Source organism: Nannospalax galili, unplaced genomic scaffold (genome assembly GCF_000622305.1).
Source record: "Nannospalax galili isolate Female #2095 unplaced genomic scaffold, S.galili_v1.0 scaffold212, whole genome shotgun sequence".
Classification (NCBI taxonomy): Eukaryota; Metazoa; Chordata; class Mammalia; order Rodentia; family Spalacidae; genus Nannospalax; species Nannospalax galili.
This window is the reverse complement of record NW_008333884.1, coordinates 3,991,823-4,017,844: the sequence shown is the minus strand read 5'-3', so window position 1 is coordinate 4,017,844 and position 26,022 is coordinate 3,991,823. Positions and strand designations below refer to the sequence as shown.

Sequence of the window (26,022 nt, the reverse complement as noted above, 5' to 3'; positions counted from 1 at the left end):
TCTCCCGCCCCCCCCCCCCCGGTAGGGTTTTTAAGATGAGTGTATATAAAATAAACCATAAAGTAGACCAAGCATCTGTATTATTAACATATCTACATAGATTAAACTGCCTGGCAAGTAATACTAGCATCAGTAAATATAAGGGTTTTTTTGAGACTGAGAATTCTGGGATTAAGTCCCCAATATTTGAGGGAGGACTTCCTTAGTTTTTTGAATAAGATCTCATGTAGCCCACGGTGGCCTTGAACTCTTGATCCCTGTAACTCTGTCTCCCCCCAGTGCTGGTGTGTATTACCACACACAGAGCTTTACTTTTAAAAGATTCATTGACCCAGAAAGGAGTCTAAATAACATAAGTTTGTTTTAATATGTTTTGTACTCTTTTGGGGAGAGAGAGGATTTAGTGCCTTTTTTTTTTTTTTTTTTTTTTGAGACAGGGTCTCCCTGTAGCCCCAGCTGGCCTGGATTCTCTATGGAGACCAGGCTGGCCTCGAACTCACAGAGATCTGCCTGCCTCTGCCTCCCAAATGCTGGGATTAAAGGTGTGCACCACCATGCCCGGCCCAGTGTTTTGCATTTTTAAACTTACAAATAGGAATGCTGGTTGTTTTTTTTTTTTTTTTCTTCATAGTGTTTTCAAATAGAGACTTAGATCATTAAAAAAATGACTGATGTGCAACATTGTCTGGCTCAGTCTTTTGCTTCCCTTATTTATTAAAAGAGGTATAAGCTAGGTCTAGTGGTGAACACTTGTAACCCCAGCACTTGGGAGGCAGGAGGATCAAGACCAGGCTGGGTATGGTGACACACACCTTAAATCCCAGCACTTGGGAAGTACAGGCAGGTGAATCACTGAGTTCAAGGCCAGCCTGGTGGTCTACATAGTGAGTTCCAGGCTAATTGGGGCTGCAGGGAGACCCTGTCTCAAAAAGACCAAAAGAAAAGTTCAAGACCTGCCTGGGTTACCTGAGTGAGTTTGAGACCAGCTTTGGCTACAAGAGATCCTGTCTGGAAAATAAAACAAAACAAAAAACAGTAAAAAAGTCCTACCATGCTCAGCTTAATAATCAAGTTGGAAAAAATATCTTCTATGTAGACTCTTAGAATATATTTCCATCCAATGGAATAGCATAGCATATAGTCTATACAATAGGTGTTACAGATTATAAAACATATTAATTGTGCTGAGCCTTATGTCTAAGGCTTATAATCCCAGCACTTAGGAGGCCAAGACAAGGAAGATCAGGAGTTCAAGGATACCCTCAATTACATAGCCAATTATTTAGGCCAGCCTGGGCTATAGGAGGCCTTGTCTCAAAAACAAAAACAATCACTCACCATGAGAATTGTCTTTCAAACCAAATCCAAATATTTGTGGGGTTATATTGTGCATAGACAGGGGCTAAAGGGTTAGAGTGCAGTTAGCATGCACAAGGCCCTCAATTCAATCCTTATTCCCCCAAACACACACACACACACCTTGAGTTTTAGTAGTCAAAGTTTTAAAATTAAACTTTGATTACATATATTTATTTAGTGTATGCATGTGTGTGTTTGTGTTTTTTTGGGTGTGCATGCCACAGCACATGTGTGGAGGTCAGAGGACAACTTGTGGGAATCCATTCTTTCTACCCTGTGGGTTCTGAGGCTCAAATTCAGGTTACCAGGCTTGGCAGCAAGTGCCTTTACCTGTTGGGTCATTTTATTAGCTCCTCAAAGTGGTTTTGTTTGTTTGGTTGTTTGGTTGTTGTTGTTTTTTTTGTCTTTTTGAGACAGGGTCTCCCTATAGCCCCAGCTGTCCTGGAACTCACTATGTAGACCAGTCTGGCCTTGAACTCACAGAGATCCATCTGCCTCCGCCTCCCGAGTACTGGAACTAAAGGCATATGCCACCAAGCCCAGCTTCAAAGTGTTTATTTTAATGATAAAAAGGATTTTAAGGCTTTTGCAAAGTAAAGCAAATACTCTTGTAAAGGGAGAAGACAGGCTTTTTTTTTTCAATTTTTACTTAATATTATCGTGTATATGAGTGTGTGTGTGTGCGCGTGCGTGCACGCGCGTGTGCCATGGCTCGAATGTGAAGGTCAGAGGACAGCTTTTGGGAGTTGGTTCTTTCCACTGTTAGATCCTGGGATTGAGTTCAGGTTATCTGGCTTACATGGCAAGTGCTTTTACTGACTGAACCATTTCAAGACAAGAGTGCCCCCAGGATAGGGCAATCTGGAGGAGAATACCGCCCCCCCCGCCCCGCGCTTTTTTTCTTTAAAGATGACAGCTGTATGAGCATATTTGCCCTTGGCTGTCTGACCTATTTTTTTAAATTTTACTTTGTTTTATTGTTGAGAGAGAGAGAGAGAGAGAGAGAGAGAGAGAGAGAAAGAGAGAGACCCCCAAATGAGAAGGTCAGAGGACAGCTTTTGGGAGTTGGTTCTTTTTTTAATATTTTGTTATTTTTATGTGTGTTCATATATTGCCTGTATATATGTAAGTGCCCTGTGTCGTGTACTACCTGAGGAGGTCAGAAGAGGGAGTTGGATTCCCTTGGAATTGGAGTTAAGGATGGTTGTTAGCCACCATGTGGGTACTGGTAATTGAACCTGGGTCCTCTACAAAAGTAGCCAGCACTCTTAACTGCTGAGCCCTCTTTCCAGCCCCGGGGAGTCTGTTCTTTTACCGTGGGTTCAGGGGATTGAACTAATCATCATCAGACTTCTGAGAGAAGTAAGCACTTTTACCCACTGAACCATCTAGCTATGTTTTCATTAATTTTTACAGGAAAGGGAACACCACACATGTTCTTCATGCATAGGAGTGTCAGACTACAGTATGTCATATGTAGAAGGGACCTGTCACAGGTGTAGAAGGGAGGTTGGCTTTCTTGTATCAATGGCCTAGCTGCTTGTAGCAGCAGATTTGCTTCCCTGACAGATTAGATCATAGTTCAGAAAATGCTCTTTTTCTTTATTTTCTTTTATGAGACAGGGTCTTGCTATGTAGCTCAATCTGGCTTTGAACTCACTTTTCTTCCTGCCTCAGACTCCTGGATTATTTGTTTATTTTAGCAGTGCTAGGGATCAAACCTAGGGCCTCTTTGCATGCTGGGCAAGTGCTCTATCTCTGAGCTGTACTCCTTCATTTGATTTTCTTGAGGCAGGCTCTTTAACTCAGAGAGATGGATGAAAGAAGAATCATTAAACTTGGAAAATGATGGACAGGCCTTATCAGACAGAGTATTAGTTAGACCCAGGATGGTTTGGAGTGTCATTCTTTTGATCAGCTCTTAAGTTCTTTTATGGTCTTTTTGAGACAGGATCTCCCTGTAGCCCCAGCTGGCCTGGAACTCACTGTATAGACCAGGAACTCATAGAGATCCACCTGCCTCTGCCTCCTGAGTGCTGGGACTAAAGGCATACACCACCAAGCCCAGCAACTCTTAAGTTCTTTCAAGAAAAGGAGATGAGCCGGGCATGGTGGCGCATGCCTTTAATCCCAGCACTCAGGAGACAGAGGCAGGCGGATCTCTGTGGGTTCGAGGCCAGCCTGGTCTACATAGCGAGTTCCAGGTCAGCTGGGGCTACAGGGAGACCCTGTCTCAAAAAGACCAAAAAAAAAGAAATGGAGATGATGTGGAAAGAAGAGTTATTTCCAAGTCAGTCATCCTGAGTAGCATTCTAAAGGTACCACTTAGCAACTGTGAAGTTTTAGGTAATTTTCTTAGTTTTGCAGAGACTGAGTCTCCTCACCTAAAAAAGGGGTAAAAGGATGTAGTTTTGCATGGCTGTCATAAAAGATAGTGATAATGCATTTATATGATTGGAATAATAGAATTAAAGGTAAACAATCGTATTGTTATGAAGCCTGGTGTGGTTGAGATGGTCAGTAGTGCTGATGAGATGTCTCTTTTTTCCTGTACCTCTCATTGTTTTGTTATAATTGTATCAGAGCATTGCAATTTAATTTTAGTTTGTGCTTTTTCACAATATACAGCTCCATAGCAACAGCCTTCAATTAATGTGAGCTCTGTTATGAGAACTTGAAAGCAGTGTGACACTTGGTTTGTTTTTAAACTGAAGACCAGCGATGAGGAATTGGTTGTACTGGGTGACTACCATTTTTAGCCCCTTAGTGATGAGCCAGTGACTCGGGACCAATGGAGGATGACAGGCTTTGGTGTTTATAGATATTCTTCAGGTTTGGCTTCTACAGTATTAGAACAATTGTTGAATCAGCCTTGGGTAATAGAAATTCATTTCTAATAGTGATACAGTATTCATTGTAGCAGAGTGGGAGACATTTTGGGAAAATTAGACATAAGCCTGTTTTGTGAAGCTGGATGTGTTAAACAACAAATACTGATGGAATGAATAAATTGCTAATTTCCACATGAGAGCTAATTTTAGTTCCTAGGCCTCCCTGTGATCTTAGAAATGAGAATTAAAAAAGATCTTGCCTGTGTCCAGGATTTTGAATGTCCCAGGGTGCTGATGTGACCTAGATATTTAACTTGTAAAGTTGGATGGCTAGACTTTGCCCTACAAAATGGTTTCCAATGCTTGAACCAATGTCTGCTGTGGTTTGTTTTGTTATGTAGCCATGGCTGCCCTGGAACTTGCTATGCAGACCAAGTTGGCCTGGAGCTCACAGAGAGTTCCTCTTGCCTCTCCCGCCCCAGTTCTAGATTAAAAGTGTGTGCCACTACATCCAGCCCCCCCCTTTTTTTTTTTTTTTTTTTTTTTTTTAACTTTTTAAAATTTTTTTATTTTTTATGTGTATGTGTGTATTGCCTGCATGTAGGTAAATGCACCCATGTCTTACAATGCCGACAGGTCAGAAGAGGCTGTCGCATCCCCTGGGACTGGAGTTACGGACAGTTGTTAGCTACCATGTGGGTTGCTGGGATTCGAACCCAGGTCTTCTTCAAGAATAACCAGTGTTCTTAACCGCTGAGCCATCTCTCCAGCCCCACCTGTCTTTTCTTAGAAGCAAAAAATACTCATGATGTTAACAAAGTATTTTTCATAAGTTTCATTTTATTTCCTTTGGTTCATTTGCCTCTGCTTGGTATGTTGTGTTTTTGGTGATAGATTATAGTTTCTCATTAATAAATTGTATGTTGTAGTTTACCTTGAATCTATCTATTTATATTTATTTAATTTTTGTCTTTTTGAGTCAGGGTCTCCCTGGAGCCCCAGCTGACCTGGAACGCACAGAGATCCGCCTGTCTCTGCCTCCCGAGTGCTGGGATTAAAGGCGTGGGCCACCACACATGTCCACTTTATTTTTGAGACAGGGTCTTACTGTGTAGTAATGCCTGGCCTGTAACTAGCTTTGTAGACCAGGATGACCTTGAACTTGCAAAAATCCTACTGTCTCTGCTTCTTGAGTGCTGAGATTGCAGATGTATGCCACCATGCTTGACCACCTTTTTCAGTTTTTATTTTTGTACAGTTGGGGGTCAAACCCAAGGCCTTCAAGAACAGTACGCATACACTCTACTGCTGAGCTATGGTCCTTAACTATATATGTATATACATATACATATATATGTGTGTGTGAGAGAGAAAGAGAAAGATTGATTTTTGAGATAGAGTCTCATGAAGCCAGGCTAGCCTTGTACTTCCTCTGTGACTTGTGTGTTTAATGTGGTCCTGGGGATTGAACCCAGGACCTTGTGCATGCTAGGCAAGCACTCTATGAACTAAACTACATTTTCAGCCCCATATGTTTTTTAGGATCAAAAATTTTTTATATAAGCAACTCTTTGAAGGTCCAAGGAAATACTGTGTTGCCATTTCTCTTATCCCAAATGTCCTGTGAAGCGGTCATGAATGAATGCTCAAGCTGTAGCACTTTGGTGATTGCTTTCAACATTGGAAAAATCTTTGTTTGCTTATCAACAGAATTGGCCTTCTTCATGGAAAGTGAGTGCTTTGGAACCAAAGGCATTTCTCTTTTTTTCTGAGACAGTTTCCCTGTAGCCCCAGCTGGTCTGGAACTTGCTATGTGGCATTAAAGGTTTGTGCCTTTTTTTTTTGAAAAACAGGTTTTTTTTAAAGATACACATTGTAGATTCCTTACTGTGGAAAAATTACAGAAATTTATCCTTACTAGCTACATTTATAATGGTAATATTGCATATATAAAAGGAAAGAGTTGGAAGGTAGTGCCATGTAAGCATGAGGACCTGAGTTCAGTCCCCTACCTAGTACCCATGTCAAAGCTGGGTGCGTGGCACACTCCTGTAATTTAGCCAAATTGGCAAACTCTAGGTTCAGGACATACCCACTTGCCATTAGTTACCTAGAAGGATTTGTTGCCATCTGGCATAGTACTGTTTCAAAATATGGTCTCTACCAGGCTGGTGGTACCCACCTTTAACCTCAGCACACGGTAGACAGAGGCAGGCGGATTGCAGAGATTGAGGCCAGCTGGGACTATAGGGAAACTGTGTCTCAAAAAACATAAACAAAAAATCAAGTGTGATCACTGGACTGGCTGCTCAACCACACACTGTTTGTTACTATCCACAGGTATAAGGACCTGTGTCATCTGATCAAATTTAGTGTCAGAAATGTCAAATGAATTATTTTTGAGTTATTGGTAAAAATTTTTTGTTTACAACCTTTGATTTTCACAGTTGCACTGGAAAATAACATTGAGAAATTATAAGGCAATAATGCTACAATGTATGTACTTAAGATCATACTTTTGAAGTTTTATAAGGCGTATCTGGGTTAAATTTCTTTAATGGAAATTTTCTGAAGTTTACATTTGAGATTTTATGACTTTGAACATAATATGATGGGATATTTTTCTTTTGTGTGTTTATTGATGAAGCTTAGCTGGACAGGCCAGTGTATTAGAATAAGGGATATGAATATATTTGGATGCTTTAGTGTCGGATATGAAATTTTTTCCATGTATAAAAATTAAGTTTTCAGGAACAGGCTGCTGAGAGCTAAAGCAATTTTCTATAAAGATTTTTTTTCGTAAAGACAATAAATTATTGAACAAGCAAAAAAAAAAAATTTTCTGTCATTGAAGGAGATGGAGTTAGCCCATCCTTTTCATAAACTTGATTGATTTCACAGGAGTAAATACAATATTTTGTTATGTCTGGTTTTTTTTTTTTGAGTCATGGTCTCCCTGTGTCTCCAGCTGGCTTAGAAATTACTATGCAGACCAGGCTGGCCTCAAACTCAGAGAGAACCTTCTACCTTTGCCTCCCAAGTGCTGGAATTAAAGATGTGTTCCACTATTTCTGGCTATTAGTGAACCTTTTATGCTATTTTTCTTTTTTCCATTTCTGAGCGAATTTGTGTGTGTGTATGTGTCTTTTTGAGGCAGGGTTTCCCTATAGCCCCAGCTACCTTGGAATTCGCTATGTAGAACAAGCTGACCTCAAACTCAGAGATCCGCCTGCCTCTGCCTCCTAAGTGCTGGGATTAAAGGCGTGCACCACCACACCTGGCTATTTTTAAGTGAATTTTGATATTAGTAGAAAAGAAAAATTAATTTATTTAAAAGAAAAGAAAAAAAAAAAAAAACAGCTATGTACCTGGTATTATGCTAAGTTTTTTTCAGAGACTGTCACAATAGTGCTGTGATGTTGGTACTACTATCCTTATTTTACAGCTGTGTCATAAAGGTGAATAACTTGCCCCAAATCTCATAGCTAAGAAAGGAGACAGTGAGACAGGAATTAGAACAGATATTCTCTTAATCCCTGTGCTCCCTGTGTGGCTATGCAATGTTTGTGGTGGAAAGTTAGACTGCTTTTCATAGACTATGAAGGTGTTAAACATTGCTATGTGTAAGCTCCTGTACTGTATGTTGAATATATCTATTCATGGGTGATGTCTTTAGGAAATTCATGTGGGCTTTGAGTTACTAGTGTAGTAGCTGGTGGCCATGGAGTTAGCACAGCACAGTAAATCTTACTAATCAGTTTGTCTTTTTCTCCACCTCTCAGTCTTAATTTCAAAGACCCTGAAGCAGTCAGAGCCCTGACTTGTACTCTCCTAAGAGAAGATTTTGGACTTTCTATTGATATTCCATTGGAGAGACTAATTCCCACAGTTCCTTTGAGACTCAACTATATTCATTGGGTAGAAGACCTGATTGGTCATCAGGACTCTGGCAAAAGTACTCTTCGAAGAGGAATTGACATAGGTACATGGTTTTAACTTCTTTTGGGGGGCTAAAAGTAAGTTTCAAGTTTTGCAAGGTGAAATTCTTTGTAATCTGTCCTAGTGGGTGTTTGTTGTGTGAAAGAAGCTGGACACCTGTACTAGTGCTTTCATTTGCTGCATATGGGCTTTTCTGTCACTGGTTTCTCTTGAAAAGAGGTGTCATCTCTGGTCAGAACCAGGGGTAACAGCAGTGCAGAGTGAAAGGGGGGCTCTTGTTTACTTAGCCTTCAGATTCCACCTTGCTGTCCAGGTCTACTAGACATTGTCTACTCTCCTTTAGTTGGAGTTGTTATAGTAGTCTTTACACTGATATTTTTAATTGTTTATTACTATTATTTGGTATGTTCATTTTTTTCTTTTTTGAGATAGGGTTTCCCTGTAGCCCCAGCTAACCTGGAACTCCCTATGTAGCCCTGGCTGACCTCAATCTCAGAGATCTGCCTTCTTCTGTCATCCTAGTGCTGGGATTAAAGGTGTGTGCTACCACATCCAACTTTTATTATTATTGTCTTTGTTGTACTTGTGTGTTTTGCCTACATGTAAGTGCACCATATGCATATAGTGCCTGCAGAGGCCAGAAGGCAACGGATCCCCTGGAACTTGAGTTACAGACTCAAGAATGTGTGGGTGCTAGAAGCTGAACTTAGTCCTTTCTGAGAGCAACAAGTGCTCTTAACACTGAGCCATCACCAAGAGCCCGTTTTTAAGAAAAACAAAATGGACAGTTAAGAATTTGAATAGTTTCTCAATCTCCTAGTGATTCGTTACAGCCTTTGAAATTTTATTTCATTTTTTTTGTTTGTTTGTTTGTTTGTTTGCTCTTTTTGAGACAGGGTCTCCCTGTAATCCCAGCTGTCCTGGAACTCACTGTGTAGACCAGGCTGGCCTCGAACTCACAGAGATCCGCCTGCCTCTGCCTCCCGAGTGCTGGGATCCAAAGCGTGCACCACCACACCTGGCTGTTTCATTTATTTTTAAGCAGGATCTCACTATGTAGCTCTGGCTGGCCTGGAACTCCAGATGTAAGCCAGGTTGGCCTCAAACTCCTGGAAATCTGCCTGCCCCTGCCTCTCATGTACCAGGATCAAAGGCACGCGCCACTCCTGGCTATGCGTTGTTTTTCATTTGCTTCCATAACACCATACTCTCCTGGTTTTCCTCATTCATTTCAGGTTCATCATCCTGTGGCTGACCATTTGATATCGATAACACTTATGGCTCGTATCTATGGCTTTTCTTTGCCCACCTATGAGCAAATAAGCCCCGTTTTTATTTATGCCTCCAACTAAAATTGCTTTGCCTCTGGTCTGATTTTATATATATATATATATATATATATAAATATATATAATATGAATATTTCAAAGTTTGTCTAAGACCAGACTCAGTCTTTTCTCCTATTCTTGGTTCCTTTGTTTCTTATGTCAGTGACTGTCTCACTTTTGCTTATTCTCACTGAGAGTGTCCATCACTGTTTCATGATCTTTTTTTTGTTTTGTTTTAAACAAGATCAAATTTCTAGATTCAAACAGTCCTCCTACTTAGCCTCCCAAGTAGCTAGGACTCAAGCTTCCTGGTGATTTTTAAATATTTCCTTTTTTTTTTTACATTTGTGGTACTGGGATTTGAACCTAAGGCCTTGCTAAATAAGCAGGCATCCTACTATGAACTAATCCTTGGTCCCTCTTTTCTTTTTTGAGTTCGTTTTCACTTTGTTGCCCATGCTGGCCTCCAACTCATCTCAAGGGATCTTCCTATCTCATCCTCCTAAGTGGTTGAGACTGTGGAACTATAGGCTGCCCACTATACCTGGCTTTCTTTCTTTAATTGATTTTATTAGTCCTATAGTCCTAGCTGGTCTGGAACTCACTAGGCTGGCCTCAATCTCACAGATTATTTTTTGACTTTGAGACACGGCTTCATGGAGGCTGTCCTATCTTTCACTCCAGGGTGCTGGGCTTACAGGTATACACCACCACACCCAGCTGACTTTCATAAACACCTAAATTCTCTCTCCGTTGTCACTGCCACCATCCAAATCTAAGTCATCATCATCTCTAATGTGTGTATGGAATAGCTTCTTGACTGCTGTGCTCATCTACTCAGTTGCTCCTCTGTTGCATTCTTTAGACTGCATCCAGAAAATATGTATAAGTCTACATCTTACCACATCTTAAGTGACTTCTTACTGGTTTTGTGATTAACACCCAAAATCTTGACTTGGTCTATTAGAATTTCCACTGTCCATCCTTATCCTCTTCTCTAGGTCCTCAAGGCTTATCTTACCCAATTCTTTCTCTTGTTTTATACACTTGTTTTTTAAAAAAGTCTTAGTAAGGTGTCCTGACCTCCCAGTGCCTCACACTTCTCCCATCTTCACCTTGTTTTCCCCATTTGCACTCTGCTATTATTGTCAACTCAAGCCTGCTTTTCTCTTTCTCTGACTTTCCAACTAAACTAAGGAAGCTTACTACCTTGGTTGTAATAAGCCTTTCAAAAAACTTTTTTCCTTCATAGCATTTATTTCTATTTTAAACTGCACATTTATCTAATTATTTGGTTAATGTTTTTCTCTGCCACTAGATTGCAAACTATAATACTTATTAATTTTTGGTTACAATAATATCTCAAGGCCTAGCAAAGTTGCTAAAGGCATTTTTTTTTTCACATCAAAATGGCTGTTTCCAGTCTAAGCATTATTATTTTAACCTTCAAAATTTTGAGTACTTCATATAATCTAAGCACTGTAAAAATGAAGTTTACTTAGAGCTCTTTTTTATTTCATGGCACAAGATGGCTGAAAGCTAAAAGGCTTGACTAGCGAAGTGTGGTGACATATGCTTGTAATTCCAGCATTGAGAAGTAGAGGCAGGAGGATAGTAAGTTCCAGGCCAGTCTGGGTTGCACAGTGAGTTCAAGGTTGAACTGAGCTATGTAGTGAGTCCTAACCAGATGAGGGGGACTAAAAGGCTCAGTAGTCTATTTGGTGCTAATTTGATTTGATTTTAATTATGCCCCGAACCCTCTAAAATAGCATTTGGGGATATAGGAGGTTAATGGGTTTTTGCTCTTCACAAGGGGCAATACTTGCTGAAATCATGTTCTAATTAGGGTTTTATATAAATTCTTCCCCCAGACTCCATCAATTTGCTCTAATTCTATGATTGATATACTTTCCATTTTTATTTATCATTATAAAGATTATTACCTACTTAAAATGTCATTTAGCTTTTTGAGGAGATTGGAATGTTGGCATGCAAGTTACTTGTTCTTGAGAATTGAGGAACTATTTTAAGAGGGTAAGGGTGGATCTTTTACCTACCTTTTTTTTCTTAGAAATGAAATTAAAAAGAGAAATTTTCTTTTTTTCCTATAGAGGTGAAAACATTACTGAAATTTTCTTGTTCTAAATGACTATAGCAAAAATGACTCGCAGGCCTAAACAGTTGTGGACTCTGGAAGAGCCTGAGTATCCTCTTCCCACTTTCTACTTCCCAACTCCCCAAGGAAGTGTTTGCCTGGTGGTATCAACTGTGGCTCTCAAGAGGTTAAGTGTTGCAGCCACTAATCTGGCCTTTCTTTTCCCTGCCACTGAATACCTTGTGAAGAAGCCATATGTGGGCTTTGGGTTAGGAACACCTCTTAAATCTTTGAAGGGAAAGCAACCCTGGACTGGCAGGTTCAGGCTGACTGCTATAGTGGTCAGGAGAAACCCTGACTTCACTTCTTTTAAATATATTCACTCACTAGGATCTAATTGATCAAGATTAGTCAGTGGTTGTAAAAGCAACATTTGGTGATACTAATAGATCAGTCCTGTCTAGTACTAGAGGCTCTGCATACAAATTCAGGACCAAACACCAGCTGTTGAAGGTGGTTTTGGCTTCTGGATATGTCCTTTGAACCTGGGTTGGGGCTACCCAGTGACTCTGACATCCTACAAAAATATGGAAAATTGGACTGTTTTGGTACCATGAAAATCACACACACAAACTCATAGTTCTTCTTTTGGAGATATATGTTGATCTGTGTATTTTGTTTGTTTGCTTGCTTCTCCTTTTCTTTGAGTTGGTCTTATTGTATAGCCTAGGTTAGCTTAAACTCACAAGTCTTTTGCCTCTGCCTCCCAAATGCTGGAATTACAAGTGTGTGTTACTATACCCAGCTTACATTGATTTGTTTTGATATTATTGTGTAGCTGGAGAGATGGTCCTGTGATTAAGAGCACTTTGCTGCTCTTCCAGAAGACCTGAGTTTAGTTCCTAGCACCCGCATCAGGGATCTGGTGCCCTCTTCTGGCCTCTGAGGGAACCTGTATGCATGTGTACAAGCTCACAAATATACACATAAATAAAAATAAAATAAATCTTAAATATTATTACTGTGGGGGCTGGAGAGATGGTTCAGTGGTTAAGAGCACTGAATGCTCTTGCAGAGGACCTAGGTTCGATTCTCAGTACCCACATGGTGGCTAACAACTGTCTGTAACTCCAGTTCCAAGGGAATCTGCTGCCACCTTTGACCTTTGCAGGCATTGCACGGCATGGGTGTACTTAAATACATGCAGGCAATACACTCATACACAGAAAATAAAAAAAATTTTTTTTGGTCCTTTTGAGACAGGGTCTCTCTGTAGCCCCAGCTGGCCTGGAACTCACTGTGTAGACCAGACTGTCATGGAACTCACCGAGATCTGTCTGCCTCTGCTTCTGCCTCCTACATGCTCGGATTAAAGGCTTGTGCCACCACACCTGGCAATAAATAAAATATTTTAAAAGATATATTACTGTGGTGTTTAAACAGATAGTCTTGACTCATTTTAAGGAAATTGAGTTTTGTATGGAATTTAAAGTGAAGACATTTTGTAAACAAATTAATTTTCTAAAGTAAATTAAGTTATTTGACCATTTTAAGCTAATCAGTGCAGTTTTCTTGGGCTTCTAAATATCTACAATTTTTTTTTTTTTTTTTGTCATTTTGAGACAGGGTCTACCTGTAGCCCCAGCTGGCCTGGATTCACTGTGGAGACCAAGCTGGCATTGAACTCACAGAGATCCACCTGCCTCTGCCTCCTGAGTGCTGGGATTAAAGGCATGTGCCACCACACCTGCCTCTACACTTCATTTTATACAAACAACATAGGGAAGAGTAGGTCAATAAGGTTTCTGGCCCCTAGGAAATTTGTCTCTACTTATGAGGTAAGACTCAAATGTATGAAAGGACTAGTGAGCCCAGTAGCTGCAGAATACCCTGGTTTCTGATTTAAGCTGTGAAAACCTAAAAGAATTTGAAGAAGAAAAACAAATGGTGATTTTATTGTTCTCTTTTTTCCCCCTCTCATGTGTGGAATTGTGAATTTTTCTTTTACTAGGTACTGGAGCATCCTGCATCTACCCCTTACTTGGAGCAACTTTGAATGGCTGGTATTTCCTTGCAACGGAAGTGGATGATATTTGTTTCAACTATGCCAAGAAAAATGTGGAACAGAATAACTTATCTGATCTCATAAAAGGTTAGTCCATGGAATAACTATCCCCTCAAGCTTTGCTTATTAAAAACCTCTCTAATTTAACATGTCTTGTTATCTTTTGCTTAAATGTGTAGACTTTGATGGTTTAAAAAAAAACTGGCATATTGACTTTGCTGTTTTGATGCCAGAATTAACTCAGAAGGAATATAGTAAATATAGTTGATCTTAATTATGACTATATTCTGTATTCATGAATTTGCCCTTTTTTGGGGAGGGGGTCTTTTTGAGACAGGGTCTCCCTGTAGTCCCAGCTGGCCTAGAACTCACAGAGATCTGCCTGCCTCTGCCTCCTGAGTGCTGGGGCTAAAGTCTTGTGCCTCCATGTCCAGCCAGAATTTGTCTTCTTAAAGCATTTTATTCAGTTAGTTAATATAAATTTTATTCGCTGAATATTTCTTTAAAACTTGCTATATCTGGGGGCTGGAGAGATGGCTCAGTGGTTAAGAACGCTGATTGTTCTTGCAGAAGACCCAGGTTCAAATCCCAGCACCCATGTGGCAGCTAACAACTGTTTGTAGCTCCAGTTTCAGGAGAGCCAACAGCCTCTTCTGGCCTCTGCAGGCATTGCGCGCAGGTGATGCACTTATACACATGCAAGCAAAATGCTCATACACATACATATTTTTTTAATTTGCTATATGTTCTTAAGTGGTTTTGGCATATATTTTAATACACTTTATTTTATATATTTTATAGAACAGTTCACAGCAAGATGTGTATATTCCTTGCCCCTCATGTATGCTCAACTTCTCCCATTATTGACATCTGTGACCAGATTGAGTATATTAGTTATAGTCGGTGTACTTAGCAACACATCATCATCTCCCAAAGTCTATAATTTGGGGCTGGTGAGATGATTCATTGGGTAATAGTGCTTGCCTTGCAATCCTGACTTAAGTCTGGTCCCTGGAACTCATGGTGGAAATAGCTGTCTCCTGAAAGTTGTCCCCTGACCTTCAAATGTGTGCTACGGCATGCTCATGGCTTACCTGCACTCATATCATGCACCTACACACACACATTAATAAATTTAAAATAAAACAGGTCTGGCAAAATGCCTGAATGGGGAAAAGATGCTTTTCACCAAACAGAACCTACATGGTGGAAGGAGTTTACTGACTGGGGCCTGCAAGTTCTTACCTCCACATGTTCCTTGATACATCTGTGTGTGTGAACACTTGCTCACAGAGATCCTGCCTGCCTCTGCCTTCCAGTTTTGGGATTAAAGACATGTGCCATGACACTTGGCCATTGTATTTGTGGACCTCCTACATGCTAGGCAAGCACTATACCACTTGAGCTGTCTATATTCCCAGGACCTCCTTACCCCTTTTTTTCTGAGTCAAACTCTACTTGTAGCCTAGGCTGGCCTAGAACTCAGCTCTGTTATTATGTGCTGGCTGGAACTTGCAGTGATCATCCTGCATCATCCTGAATACTGGGACTACAGGCATGAGCTACCACACCTAACCCTCCCCAACTTTTTTTTTTAAAGTTTTTATTTTGAGATAGGGTCTTGGTAAGTTGTACAGGTAGGACTTGAACTTGAATCCGCCTTCATTAGACTGTAGAGAAGGTGGGAGTTCCCAGCGTGTGACACCAGGCCTGGCCAAAATTAACATAAAATTCATTCTTAATATGGTATCTTATGGTTTTGAACAAACAAAAATGATATGTGTCTCCCAGTTCACCACTTTAAAAATCCTCTGTAGTCCTTGTATTCATCCCTCAGTCCTCCCCACTCCCTGGCAGCCGCTCAGCTTTTAATGTTTCCATGATTTTTCCATAAGGAAGATCATTTTCTATAAGGTCATATAGTTGGAATAATGTAGTATATAGCCGTTCAGATTAGCTTCTTTCACTTAGTAATATTCCTTTATATTTCCTCTGTGTCTTTTCTTTGTTTATTTTTATGACAATTGCTTATAAGTGTCATAATTAATCCATTCATCTACAGAAGGACACCTTGGTTGCTTCCAAGTTCTGGCAGTTGTAAATAAAGTTGTAGACATCCATGTGCAGGTTTCTGTGTGGGTGCGATGTTTTTTGTTTTTATTTATTTATTTATTTATTTATTTATTATTTTTTGAGACAGGGTCTCCCTGGAGCCCCAGCTGTCCTGGAACTCAGTGTGTAGACCAGGCTGGCCCTGAACTCACAGAGATCACCTGCCTCTGCCTCCTGAGTGCTGGGATTAAAGGTGTGCGCCACCATGCCCAGCCTGTTATTTTTATTTTATGTTATGAGTGTATTGCCTACATGTATGTGAGTGTACCCATGTCATGCAATGCTTTGGAGGTCAGAAGAGGGCTTAGGATTCCCCTGGAACTGGAGTTAAGAATGGTTTGTAGCCGACGTGGGTGCTGGGACTCGAACCCGGGTCCTCCTCAAGAGCCGTCAGTGCTCTTAAACTCTGAGCCATCTCTCTAGCCCTGTGGGTGTGATTTTTTAACTCAAGAGTTCCTTTTGCTTCCATTCTTACAAGCATTTGGCATTGTCAGTGTTTTGGGCTTTGACCATTCTAATAGTTGTATTTATAATTTCCATTTCCCTGATGATATATGTGGAGCATCTTTCTATCTGCTTATTTGCCATCTATATATTGTTTATGGTAGGGTGTCAAGGTCTTTGATCTACTTTTTAGTTTAGGTGGGGTTTTTTGGCATTGAAGCCTAACAGTTCTTTTATATTTTTAAATATATAGTCCTTTATCAGAAATATCTTTTGAAAATATTTTCTTGCAGTATGTGACTTGTCTTTTTTGGGGGGGGGTCTTTTTGAGACAGGGTCTCCCTATAGCCCCATCTGGCCTGAACTCACTATGTAGACCAGGCTGGCCTTGAACTTACAGAGATCTGCCTGCCCTTGCTTCCCAAGTGCTGGGACTAAAGGTCTGTGCCACTATGCCAGGCTAGAGTAAGGTTTTTTGTTTTTTTGTTTTGTTTTGTTTTGTTTTTTCTTCTTCTAGACTAAAACTTTTAATATAGGGCCTAGAGAAATGGCTTGGTGGTTAAGGGCACTGACTGCTCTTGCAGAGGACCCTGGTTCGATTCCTAGCATCCACATGGTGGCTACAAACCGTCCTTAACTCAAGTTCCAGAGGAATCCGAAGCCCTCTTCTGACTTCCTCAGTATTGTACAACACAGGTGCACTCACATACATTCAGGCAATACACTCATAAAATAAAAATAATAAATTAAAAAAAAACTTTTATTATAAAATCCAACCTTTTTTTTTTGTTTGTGGATTATGTCTTAGATATCATGTCTAAAAAGTCACCTACATATGCAAGGTCATCTAGATCTGTGTGTTTTCTTATGTTATCTTCTTTAAGTTTTATTGTTTTTCATCTTGTCTTTAGATTGCTGATCTGTTTTATTTCTGGGTACTTGTACGAGGGGGGCATGCTCCGGATTGAACCCAGGGCCTTACACATGCTAGACAAGCACTTTGCCACTGAGCTATATCTTGAGGTTTTTTTTTTTTTTTTTTTTTTTGAGACAGGGTCTCCCTGTAGCCCCAGCAAGCCTGGAACTAGATATGTAGACCAGGCTGGCTTCCATCTCAGAGATATCTGCCTATCTCTGCCTCCCAAGTACTGGGATTAAAGGTGTGCACCACCACCCCTGGCTTCAATTTGAAGCTAGACAAGGTCTTGCAACCTAGCATGGATAGGCCTCAGACTTGTGATCTTCTTTCCTATTCTTACTGAGCTAACTGGGGTACTTTTACTACCCAGATAGAAATCATGAGGAGACAAGGAAAAACTTCAAGTTGCTGATCTTTGGCAGTTTTTGTTTCTTTCCTAGTTAATGGTAGACTTGTGGGAGCAGCAGCAGGTGCTGCTCTCTATTGTCCTTGGGTATTGGGACCTTTACTCTGTAATCTACACAGTGAGATGCTGTCTCTAAATAAATAAAAATTAAAAGTAAATTAAAAGGTGTGCTGGGCGTGGTGGTGCATGCCTTTAATCCCAGCACTTGGGAAGGTAGAGGCAGGCAGATCTCTGTGAGTTCAAGGCCAGCCTGGTCTACATAGTGAGTTCCAAGACAGCTGGGGCTACAGGGAGACCCTGCCTCAAAAAAATAAAATAAAATAAAAAAGGTTGGGGATTCAGCTCATTGTTACAGCACTAGCCCAGTATATGTGAGGCTCTGTATGTGGTCAGTCTCCAGTACTACAAATAAAAGCATATATAAATATCAAGGTCTTAGCTGAGCATGGTGGTGCTCCTCTTTAATCCCAGCACTCTGGAGGCTGGGGCAGGTGGATCTCTTGTGAGTTCCAGGCCAGCTGGTGCTGCAGGGAGATCCTGTCTCAAAAAGACCAAAAAAAAAAAAAAACCTATTAACAATGGTAATTTTTTTTTGGTTTGGTGTTTTATTTATTTTGTTTTTTGAGACAGGGTGTCCCTGTAGCCCCAGCTACCCTAGAACTTTTATGTAGACCACCACCATGTCCAGCTCTCACCTATTTTTTCAGAGACAAGATCTCTCACTAAGCTTGGAACTTACTGACTGAGCTAGGAGTTCCTGGCTAGCAAGCCCCAGGGATCCTCCTGTCTCTGCCTCCCTAGTGCTGGGATTAAGGGTCGGGGTCCTGCCATGCCCAACTTTTACTTGGGAACTAAGGCTTGATCTCAGATCCTTATGCTTATATGATAAGCACTTTACAGACTGAGCCATCTCCCAAGCCCTGGCCTCTAATTTTTTTGGGGGGGATGGGGAAACCTTTTTTTAATTAAACCTTTTTTTCCCCCTTTTTGAGATAGGGTTTTACTATGTAATCCAAGCTGGCCTTAAATTAAACTCCGCCTTCTCCTTTTGCTTCCCAGGTGCTCAGGTTATAGGCGTGTGCTCCCCTGACCCCAACTCCCTGCTAAATTATACTGTCTTTTAAATTTTAGTTCATGAAACTGTCCCTAAAATAATCAAATCCCCCTTGTGATCAGTTCTTTGTTATTTTATTATCAGTGTATATAAATTGCTATTAAAAAAATTTTAGAGTGAACATAAATTTGTTACAGAAAGTGAGAAAGGACTCTCAAGAGTGGGAAGAGTTCCAAGTGGAGAATGCTGCCTGCTCTAATTCTCTACAGCTCTGTAACAGATTACTTCAAAATCTAGCCATTTTAAGCAATAAACATTTCTGATCTCATAGTTTCTTTGGATTAGTAATTTGGGTAGATCTTAGTTGAAGAGTTCTGATTCAGTTTCTCTCATGAGAACGTACTCTATTGGCTATAGCTGTCATTTGAAGGATTGACCGGTGACAGAGGTTTGCTTCCAAAGGGCTTACTAACATGCAGGTGGAGGAAGCTTTAGTTCATTGCCTGGGTTTCCATGAGCCCATTAGACTGTGCTTACATGCTGGTTGGACTTTCCTAGAGCAAGTGTTTAAGGAAAAGGTAAAGGAAAAAGTCCTATTGCCACTTCTGTCTTTTATTGCCTGCCCTCAAGGGAATATTTAAAAATTCTCTCATAGGGAACAGAATTGAAAAATTTGTGTACCTGCATTCCTCCTTGCTCTTCTCAATTGTATATTGTTTTGTGCATATATTTTAAAGCCATTACATAATTAATGGTAACTAACAGTTCTATTTTTTCTCCTAGTGGTAAAAGTGCCACAGAAGACACTCCTGATGGATGCTCTTAAAGAGGAATCTGAGATAGTCTATGATTTTTGCATGTGCAACCCTCCCTTTTTTGCCAACCAATTAGAAGCCAAGGTAAAATATCTTTGAAGTTATTGAATATTTATCTAATTTTGCCTCACTTGCAGAGATAAGAACAAAAGGCAGTTTTCCTTTGAAATCTATATAATTTAGGATGTTGTTTGGTTTGAATTACTTATGAACCCAGTTCTGATTGACTTAACAACAAAGAAAGTTTGTTGTCTTGTAGCTGAGAAAATCTAGCAGTAGTTTAGGTTTCATGAACAATTTGGTCAAGAATTCACAATATAAAAACTGAGGGTGTTTTTTTTTGTTGTTGTTTCTCAGTTTCTCTTGGCTCTGACATTGTCCTTGGGTTTTTTTATTCTCAGGTTTGTGGATAAGCAATATTTATGGAGTTGGGGAGTGAGGAGAGGGCTCTTTTCTTCCCCAAGCATTGAATTTTGTTTTAATTGAACCAAGGAAGGTCATAGTCACTTCTCAACTAAGCTTGTCAGCTTATGAACAAAAATCACTGTTATTGTTACTATCTGTCATTTGTAGTAAATAGTTGAATGGTGAAAAAAATGTATTTGGTTTTGAATATTGAAAAAAATTTTTTGGATGAGATAATTTCTGGTGCATGTGAGACTGAGGCAAGAGGATTGCCAGTTGAAGGCTAGCTTGGACTTAGAGTGAGTTTAAAGCCTGCCTGAAGCAACTTAGTAAGACCCTATCTCAAAATAAAAATTTAAAAAGCAGGAAAGCTAAGTATAAAGCTCAGTGGCAGAGCACTTCAGTCCTTAGTACCACCACCACCACAATAAAAAAAAAAAAACTAATGTATTTAAAAAGTCAGTTCCACAAAATATTGTTAATTTAACTTAAGATTTCCTTTATCTAGTGAATAGAAATCACTTCTGTTAATAATAGAAAAAGTTAATCAAAGGAAGTGAGGAGTGTTACATGTTAAACTTTTGGAAAGAATTTAATTATTTTTAGGGCCATTCAGATATCCTCAAAGTACCATTTATGTAGCTCATAACAAGATCTAAGTGGATTAAAATTTTTGATGAAGTGGGGAAATTGAGCAGGAATTTATTAGAAATAGTTGCATTCCTGATTATAATATAATGTCAAGCACAATTTAAATAAATTTTAGATTGCATTCTAATTATATGAATAAAAATAACCACATCCTGGAGTACAATTTATTATTAAAGATGTTGAGTTGCCATGTGTACCAAAAATGTATACAAGGGATACAGGGATACTTGGTGGTACAGTACTTGTAGAACATGCACAAGACCCTGGGTTCAGTCCTAGCACTACTACAAAACAAAACATGTTTTGCTGTAGGCTAACCAGGGTTGCATAGTGAGATCGTGTCTCAAAAAAAGTTCTAAATTTTTAAAATAGACTGAATGTTCAAAAGTGAAATTTCTGTAGAACGAGCATCTAGATGTAAAACGAAACAAAGCATTATTAGCAGTGAAACTAAATATCTTACTATTATCTTATTGTATCTTTAAAATTTTTGACATAGGTCTTGCAAAGTTGCCTAGTCTGGCCTTGAATTTATTCTGCAGGCTCTAAACTTGGGGTCTTCTTGCTTCAGCCTCCCAGGTAGCTGGGATTGCAGACCTGTGCCACCAGATCCCCAACCCAAAACAATAACAAAACAACCTATCACTCTTGTACACACATACACATACCACACACCTTGATCAAGAAATTTACAGCATCATAAAAGCTGGTACTTTGAGCTATGTATGTGTGCAGGTATGTATGCTCATCTGTGCAGAATGTGTGCCTATGGAGGTCAGGTTGATGTCATGTCTTTCTCAGTTGCTTTCCACATGGCTTATTTACTTGGCTAGATGGGCAAGGTCCATGGATCCACCTGGCTCCATTTTCCTGCCTTCCCCCCTCAGCATTGGGGTGACATGCACACCACCATGTCTGGCTCATACATGGATGCTGGGGACCCAAACTCGGGCTTGTTCCACAATCTCTATACTGGCTAAGCCATCCCCCTAGCCTTGCTAAATATATATATATATTTTTGGTCTTTTTGAGACAGGGTGTCCCTGTAGCCCCAGCTGTCCTGGAACTCACTAACTCACTATACAGAGATCTGCCTGCCTCGGCCTCCCGAGTGCTGGAATTAAAGATGTGCGCTGCCACACCCAGCACTAAATATATTTTTATAATAGCATTTATTGAAGTGTATTAACATACCATGTAATTTATCCATTTGTAGTATAGGATTTAGTGATTGCTACTATGGTGATAGTTGTATAGAACCATTACCACAATTAATTCCATTTCCATCAGGCTTCCCCCAAGTTTCTTAGCCATTTTAAGTCACTGTTGGCTTCTTCCTAGCATACTGAAGCCTAAGCAACTACCACTGTACTTTGAGTCTCCGTAGATTTTCCCATTTTGGACATTTCACATAAATGGAATCATATATGGCCTTTTGTTGCTGACTTTCATAGAGATTGATATGTAGTGTCACATTCATTTATGTTGTAGCGTGTGTCAGTGTGTCATTTCATTGCCAGGGAATATTCCATTTTATAGCTATAACACATTAATTTGTTCGTCAGTTGATAGAGTTGGGTTGTTTCCACATTGGGGCTCTTATGAACAGTGCTAGAAGCATTCTTGTACAAGTATCAAGTATCTCTTGGGGCATAGACATTTTGTTTAACTTGTGCATATCCAGAAGTGGAACTGCTAAATCCTGTGGTAACTCAATGTTTTATTTGGTTGAGAAGCTACCAAACAGTTTTCCAAAGTGACTATGATACTTTATTGTCCAACCAGCAGCAGTGCATGAGGGTTCAGTTTTCTAACAACTCCATCAGCTGTATCCTTGTCTATACTTCTTCATATCTTTTTTTTTTTTTTTTTTTTTTTTTTTTTTTTTGAGGCAGGGTTTTCCAGCTTGCCTTGAACTCACCAAGACCCACCTGCCTCTGCCACTCTAGTGCTGGGATTAAAGGTCTGCGCCATCACGCCCAGCTCTGTCTGATTTAGTATAGCTATGCTAGTGGGTGTGAAATGGCATCTCAGTGTGTTTTGATTGTATTTCCCTGGTGATTGACTATGCTGAACATCTTTTCATGTACTTATTGGCCATTTATTTATCTTTGCAAAAATGCCTATTCAGATCCCTTCCCCCACCTACCCTCTTCCATTTTTTTGCAGTGTTGAGGATCCAGCTCAGAGTTTTGTGTATGCTAGGAAGCACCACCTCTGAACACATGTAGCCCGGCCCTCCTTGCCCATTCTCGTTTGTTTTGCAGTACTGGGGATTGAACCTAGGGCACTCTGCCACCAAGCTATAGCCTCAGACTCTAACTCATTTTTAAATTGGGTTATTTTTCTTCCTATTAAGTTTTTAGGATTCTTTTTACACCCTAGATACAAGTCCTTTAATTAGATAATGATTTACAAACATTTTCTCCTATCCTCTGGGTTATCTTAGTTTTGATGAAATAACAGTTTATTTTGTGTTGTGCTTATGCTTTTTGATATTGTATGTATGAAACCATTGGCTAATCCAAGTTAATGAAGATTTACTTTTATGTTTTCTTCTAAGAGTTTTATGGTTTTAGCTCTTACAATTAGGTCATTGATGCATTTTGAGTTCATTTTTTCATAGGAAGTAAAGATAGATTAAATATTTAAATATAAAAAACAGAACCATAAAAGTGTTAGAAGAAAACATAAGTAAATATTTATTTAATTTTTGGGTAGATTTCCTGGCCATGGTATCAAGACAGAAAGCATAATCCAGGAAAAGCAACAGATTGAGCTATATAAAAGGTAAAATTTTTTTATATTTAATCCCCAGGGCCTTGCGCATGCTAGGCAAGTGCGTTACCACCGAACTACAACCCCAGCTGGCTATGTGATTTTTTAAATCTTGAAAGTAGGCACAATAATAGCTAGATAACATTCAGAGATTTGGTTCTTAAGGTGTAAAGGTTTATCATCATGGTTTTTGTTGTTATTCAGGGTGTTAACTCTCGGAATCCTCGAAGACCTCCGCCTAGCTCTGTAAATACAGGAGGCATCACAGAGATCATGGCAGAAGGAGGGGAATTAGAATTTGTTAAAAGGATCATCCATGACAGTTTACAACTTAAAAAAAGAATAAGGTAAGTAGGAATATTCATCTCTTATGTTATAATCCTAAAGAAACAGAGCTACTTAGAGGAAAAGTAATCACCAGGGACTGAAAAATAAGCAGATAAAGACTGAAAGACAGAAAGGAGGAAAACACCATATTGCTCCCATTAGTATGGTTCTGTGATGGAACAAAACTGATTCGAATATGGCTTTTGATTAGAAAACAGATGGATTCAAATCTGTCCCATGAACCAGAATAAATTTGTTGCCTAGTCCTTGAAGCAATTTATGTTCTTGGAATCAGTTTCCTAAACAGTGACAGATGTGAGGATATTGAGTTGTCAAGAATTTAATGAAGGGAAACAGAGATCACTAACCAGTTCCAGAGCTGGGGTAAGTCTGTTCTGTTTTAAAAGCTAATTATTTTGGACAACACACCTGTCACTAAGCACTGTAAGGTGCTCAGATAGAGCGACTGTCTCACTTCCCTTTGCACCTGCCACGTGCTGTTGATATGATGAATGTGGTAGTTCAAAGCTAAAAGAACTTTCAACCCTAGGATTTAGTTTTGTGAAATAGAGATTTATTTATTTTGTGGTAAAAGTACAAAATAAAAACTTTAATTTTTTTTTTTTTTTTTTTTTGAGGAAAGTGTGGAGAACGTGCTGGGGTGATTGAACATAAGGCTTCACTCATGGTCGACGGGCATCCAGTACCCCTAAAATAAATCCCAGCCTCATATTCATAAGTTTTCAAATGTATAATTTGGTAGTGTTAAGGACATTCACAGTGTTGTGCATCCAATCTCCAGACCTCTTCACTTTCAAAAGCTGTCACTGTTCCTGTTAAATAGCAACCTGTTATATCCCTTTCCCAGCCCCTGGCTACTACTCTTACACTTTCTGTCTCTGAATTTGACTACTGTGTACCTCATATAAGAGGGATTATATGGTATTTGTCCTTTTCGTGGTTGGCTTAGTTCACTTTAGCATGTTTCCGTGCTTTATCCATGTTACAGCAAGTATTAGAGGAATCCTTGTTTTATTTTATTGTATTTTTTTGTCTTTTTTTAAAAGGTCTCCCTGTAGCCCCAGCTGGCCTGGAATTCACTATGTAGACCAGGCTGGTCTTGATTTCACAGAGATCCACCTGCCTCTGCCTCCCAAGTGCTGGGACTAAAAGCATTTGTTACCATGCCTGGTGATTCCTGCCTTTTAAAAAGCGACTATTCAGCCGGGCGCGGTGGCGGATGCCAGCACTTGGGAGGCAGAGGCAGGCGGATCTCTGAGAGTTCCAGGCCAGCTGCAGCTACGGGGAGACCTTGTCACAAAAAGACCAAAATAAAAAAGAAATAAAAAAGTGACTATTCTTTTTTTTCTTTTCAAGACAAGTTCTTGACATATCTTCTTGACTGGCTTGGTACTTACTATTTAGCCCAGGCTGACCTCAAACTTGTGCTGTTCTTCCTGTCTCTGCCTCCTGAGTGCTGAGATTTTAGATGTGACACAGTATACTCAATTTTAATTTTCTATTTTATGTATAAACATTTTGTTCATTCATCCATCCATTCATGGCTCCTTGTGTTGCTTTTAAAACCTGTTGATTCTTAGGTAAGGCAGTATGAACTTGGGTGTATAAATACCTCTTCAAAATCCTGTTTTCAGTTCTCTTAGCCCTCTAAAATATTTTGTTGTCTTATCCCTGAAAAAAATGCAGAAACTCAGCATATTTTACATTATAAGTCAAATGTGGGGTGATCTCAGGATGACACCCAAGATGCTTCCTTTGTGCCACCTAGGCCATGCTAAGTGAAAACTTGGTAGTATCAGTTACAGTTTTGTTTTGCAGCTGACAGGAACTTGGGAAAGCAAAGTTATCCAACTTCTGGATTTTACAGGTTATAGACTTATAAGGCAGATTTCCCTATTCTATCTCAGTGGTCTGTACTGCAATTGCACTTCTAAAATAGTCAGCCACTATTATACCATATAGCCAGCCTGGATTACATGAGACTGTCACCAAAAAACAAACAAACATGCAACAACAACAAGAAGGTTTATTTTGAGTCATGTCAATTTGGAATTTATGTCAGTTTAAATGATAAATTTTGAGAGCAAGCAGATTTTTTGGCTGCTCTTCAGAGGCATTCTAGTTATCTATCTATTTTATAGGCAGTTAAGTGTTTTACTGCACTCATAGCCATTTATACCTCAAGCCTCTGCTTGTATATTTTTAAATATCACAAATTAAATTTAAAATGTGGTTTAAAGGAATTTCTAACCATTCTCCACTGAAATGAGCCAGAGTTCTTGAAAACTTATTAATTTTTTCATGGGTCAGTCTTTACTATGACAATTGCAAAATGGTAATCTTTCAAATAATTGATTACAGAGCTGGGTCAAAATCAATAGAGACTGCACTATTGTATAATACAAGAAAGAGCACAAAACTGACATGAGATAGACATAGGAGCCAGTTCAGTCCTAACTGGAGACAATGCAAG

General features: G+C 39.6%; 1 protein-coding gene across 6 annotated transcripts in view; it reads left to right on the top strand.

Moving 5' to 3' along the window:
- Mettl16 (methyltransferase like 16) overlaps positions 1-26,022 on the top strand; it is a 53,192-nt gene that overhangs the window by 10,170 nt on the left and 17,000 nt on the right. For all 6 annotated transcript variants that reach the window (XM_008828811.3, XM_017797082.2, XM_008828810.3 and 3 more), the window contains 4 exons: positions 7,973-8,172; positions 13,564-13,704; positions 19,336-19,451; positions 23,406-23,548. In XM_008828811.3, the coding sequence (XP_008827033.1) occupies positions 7,973-8,172; positions 13,564-13,704; positions 19,336-19,451; positions 23,406-23,548 (600 nt within the window). The remainder of the gene's footprint in view (positions 1-7,972; positions 8,173-13,563; positions 13,705-19,335; positions 19,452-23,405; positions 23,549-26,022) is intronic.